The sequence below is a fragment of the Indicator indicator genome, chromosome 17 (assembly GCF_027791375.1).
Source record: "Indicator indicator isolate 239-I01 chromosome 17, UM_Iind_1.1, whole genome shotgun sequence".
Classification (NCBI taxonomy): Eukaryota; Metazoa; Chordata; class Aves; order Piciformes; family Indicatoridae; genus Indicator; species Indicator indicator.
Window position 1 is genome coordinate 16,543,653 of NC_072026.1, and position 4,194 is coordinate 16,547,846.

The window sequence follows — 4,194 nt, forward strand, 5'->3', positions numbered from 1 at the left end:
TGGGTTGTCCCTGGCTAGTCTGGGGATTCTCGAGCTGAATGCCCATCTCCCTGGTTTGACCCATGCTTTTGCATCACTGCACCAGCATCTGTCAACCACTGTGGGATTATATCAGATCATACATGTTCTCCAGAGGAACAGGTCCATATTGTCTCCATCGACAGCCCTCCCTCCTCGTTGGGAACCAGCAGTCTCTCTCCCATCCTGGTTTTCTTACCCTTTTCATGTGGTCATTCAGAGCAATTCTCATGCCGTTTCTCTTGCTCAACATCTCACAGGACATCAGGGTGTAGAAGATGCCAGTGCACACCAGGGGGAGGCAGAAATAGAAGCCAAAAAGCCACCAGTCCTTCACGTCACGGTAGAACTGCAGGCAGAAGAGAGAGCAGCTGGGAGCTGGGGAAAGGGGAGCAGGGGAACGGGGGCATGAATGACCCAGGCCCTGATGCTGGCCTTTCTCAGCCCCTGCTGATGTCTGAAGGTGTCTACCTGAGGTGTGTGGCACAGCTCCTGTGCTACCTGCACATGGGATGATCTTCTCCCAAGGCTGGTTTCCATCTGGTTGCCAGCCCAATCTTGTACAAGAAACGGTTGCAAGGAGCTTATCTGAGCTAAGATCTGAAGCTTTCCAAGAGTCTTCATTCTCTTGACCACCCTGAGCTGACCCTGTGATAAAGGTTACCCACACAGACTGGTCGTGGAGATGCTCTGGGACAGTGTGGTGGGGTCTGAACCATGTGTCATGATCTTCTGATGTGGATGGTGAAGACAACACAGCTTAACACCTCCCTGTAAGTGTTCGAGTCCAGGTTCAATGGGACCTTGAGCAACCTGGTCTATTGGGAAATGTCACTCCCCATGGCAGGAGGGTTGGACTAGATGATCTTTAAGGTCCCTTCCAACCCAAAACCGTTTGTGATTCCATGCCCAAGGACCATCTGCCTGTTTTCTGGCCCCACATTCAAAGCAAGTTTGCCCCATGTCGCTACAATGCTAGGGCTGCTGCTGCTGTCCTTGTGTTCACCCTGAAAGCCAGGAGAAGCCATCTACAGAAGCATCCAATCTAATTAGAAGCCATCTGCAGAAGCATCCAATCCTATAATTGAGGCTGGAGGATGCCCAGTTGGGGTGGGACAGGGTACCTACCATCATGAAGCTGGATTTCTGCTCTGAGGCCAGCATGCACACCCACAGGTGTTGTTCCCAGTAGCTGAGCTCCACCATATCAAAGGCAATGGCTTCAGGGACTGCAAGGACAATGGCCACCACCCAGATCAGCACCACCTCCACTGCCTTCCACATGGGGATTCCTATTCCCTGGATCCGACTCCAGGATGCCACTGCTCGGTACCTGCCCAACATGCGAGAAAGCAACTGTCAGGAAGGTGTCAAGAGAATCCAGATTAGATGTCCCCAAAGCCCCTTTCTCTTATGCCTTCCCCCCCTCCCCCCGAACCTTCCCCTTCAGTGGGATGGGAAAGATCAGACAAAAGAGGTCAGCAGATGAACGTGATGGTACCTACCCATGGCCAATGTCTACTCGCCATTGAGGAGGTGCCACCCTTTCCCACCACCCCAGCAGGTGTTCCTCCACCTTTTCCAGCAGGATTTAAACTCTGACCCCTGTTGGATTTCAGCTGTTCACAACAGAGCATCCTGGTCTGAATGGGGTCCTGTCCTCATCTCCTACCAAGCCTGGAGACCAAGCCCTCCTGTGGTCTGCCTTCTGGTTACCATGAAGGGACAGATAGTTCTGGTGACCCTGATGTTCTCAGTAGCAAAGTCAGATATGGGCCAAGCTGGGCAAGGCAGAAGTTGTCTCTTACCTGTCAATGCTGAGAGCACAAAGACTCAGCACAGTGATTCCCACTGATGCCTTCTGGATGAAGGGGACCAGCTTGCAGACTTGGACACCAAAGGGCCAGTCCTTTGCCAGGAGCTGGGGAAGAACCAAAGGGTCACCAGGCTGCTTCAGGACACTGTGTCCAGCTTCCCATAACAGGAGGTGGTTGGCCACCACGCATGAGAAGCCCACAAGGTGTGAGAAGCCACAAAGAGCAGCTGAAAGCACCCTGAGGTCACCTGCACCAGGATCACACACTGTGAGGTCTCTGGTGTTTTGTGTTGTACTGGGAACTGTTCATCTCCCTTGTTGGGAGAGGAGTTAACACATGGCTGGAAGGATGATGCAGATGTTAGGTTCTGCATCCATATCTTGATGGGGGTCGGGGTGGATCTGAATCCTGAATGCCAGGATGGGCTTTGGGTGGCTTTCAGAGGGAAAAAAGGTGCCACCTGAAACAAAGTCTGGCAAGGTTATGTAGACACAGCAACTGGAGACCTTCTACCAGCCACCTCTGGTTGTTCTCACTGTCAGATGATATCCACCTTCTTCCTGCTTCAAATTTCATGGAGTCATGGAATGGTTTGGGTTGGAAGGAACCTTATAGATCATCTAGTTCCAACCCTCCTGCCATGGGCAGGGACACCTCCCACTAGCCCATCTTGCTCAAGGCCTCATCCAACCTGGTCTTGCACACCTCCAGGGAGGGGGCATCCACAAACTCCCTGGGCAACCTGTTCCAGTGTCTCACTACCCTCACAGTGAAGAACTTCTTTCTTACACTCAAGCTAAATCCACCCTCTTCCTTCTCCCCCTGCCACCCATTCTGCCCCAGTGCAGATCTCAGGTTCTCCTGAGGGCATTTATCGTCTCTCTTCTCTCCCATTTAGGGATGGTGGCTCTGACAGAAGCCCTGGTTTGTAGCACAGACATTTTCCTCCTTCCTTGGTGAGCCTTTACCAAGGCTCAGTAAATGAGCTAGGATAAAGAAGATCTGTGCTTAAGGCTGATCCACTGAACTGTGGTGGGACAGGTGGCCTCAGTGGACAATAATTTGGGGGCAGCTGAAATAAACATCAGGTTGTAACCTCAGGAGACTGCAGATGACTTAATTTGTGTGATTTTAAGTGGGATTTAGAAGATCTGGAAGGCTGTGTGCTTGTGTGTGTGTCCATAACACAGCCGTGGGTGAGAACACCTCTGCAGCCCCAGGAGTTGTTCTCTGAACTCTTTGTTTATGTTTCCCTCATCCTTTGGAGCACACAAACACCCTCCCCCCATCCCCTGCAGACATAGAATCGTAGAATTGTTAGGGTTGGAAGGGACCTTACAGATCATCTAGTTCCAACCCCCCTGCCATGGGCAGGGACACCTCCCACTAGATCAGGTTGCCCAGATCCATATCCAGCCTGGCCTTAAAAACCTCCAGGGATGAGGCTTCTACCACCTTCTACCCACATGGAGCCTGCAAAACAGAGGAGATATTGGCCAGGCCACCAAAATGGGAGCAGATCCCATCCCTGCAATCCCCAGGCTGCTGCAGAACTTGTTCCACATGGAACCTACCTTATAAACATTGATGGGCAGAGCAATGAGGATGTAGAGAAGGTCTCCAAGTGCCAAGCTGGCAATGAGGACGTTTGGCCCATTCCTCATGCACTTGTTCTTGTAAATGATCCTCAGGAGCGTGGAGTTGCCAATGATGCCCACGATGAAGATGGTGCAGGACACGATGGTGTTGATGTACTTGAAAATGTGTCTGATGTCTGCAGGCTTCACACACACAGGCAGCAGGGGGGGCTCAGAGCTGGTGCTCCTGGGAAGGTTCTCCGAGTGGTTGGACATCTTGGCATCCTGGAACAGGCTTGGCTGGACCAGACTGTGAGCCTGCTCCTGCTTCAGCACCTCAAAGGGGATGGTGCTCTCCTGGAAAGCTCTTGGGGTCTGGGTTTGTGCCCCCAAGAAGAGGCAGGTGAGGAGAACAGCCAGAGCTGTGGGAGCTGGGATCCTTGCCATGGACACCTGAACAGCAAAGCTGGCTGCAGAGGTCTTCATAATGCCCATGGGACGTCCTTGCTTGGGTTTTGGTTGGACCTGCAGATGGAGAAAGAGACAAGGGAGAGAACTTGGTTTGCAGAGGAAGGAAGAACATCTCTGTGAGGAGCACAAGCTGAGAGCCATGGGGCCTTTGAGCCTGGAGAAGAGCAGCCCCAGAGGGGATCTGAGCAATGCTCAGTAAGAGCTAAGAGGATAGGGCCAGGCCCTTCTCAGTGATGCCCAGTGACAGGACAAGGAGCAGTGGGCACAAACTGGAACCCAGGAGGTTCCATCTGACCAGGAGGAGAAAATTC

General features: G+C 52.4%; 1 protein-coding gene across 1 annotated transcript in view; it reads right to left on the bottom strand.

Annotated features, from left to right (window-relative positions):
* Positions 1–3,930, bottom strand: part of LOC128972445 (endothelin receptor type B-like) — a 17,729-nt gene extending 13,799 nt beyond the window's left edge. Inside the window, exons 1-4 of the mRNA XM_054388425.1 lie at positions 3,410–3,930; positions 1,827–1,939; positions 1,147–1,351; positions 218–367 (exon numbers count right to left, since the gene is read on the bottom strand). Of these exons, the coding sequence (XP_054244400.1) occupies positions 218–367; positions 1,147–1,351; positions 1,827–1,939; positions 3,410–3,907 (966 nt within the window). The 5' untranslated portion in view covers positions 3,908–3,930. The remainder of the gene's footprint in view (positions 1–217; positions 368–1,146; positions 1,352–1,826; positions 1,940–3,409) is intronic.
* Between the last annotated feature and the right edge of the window lie 264 nt (positions 3,931–4,194).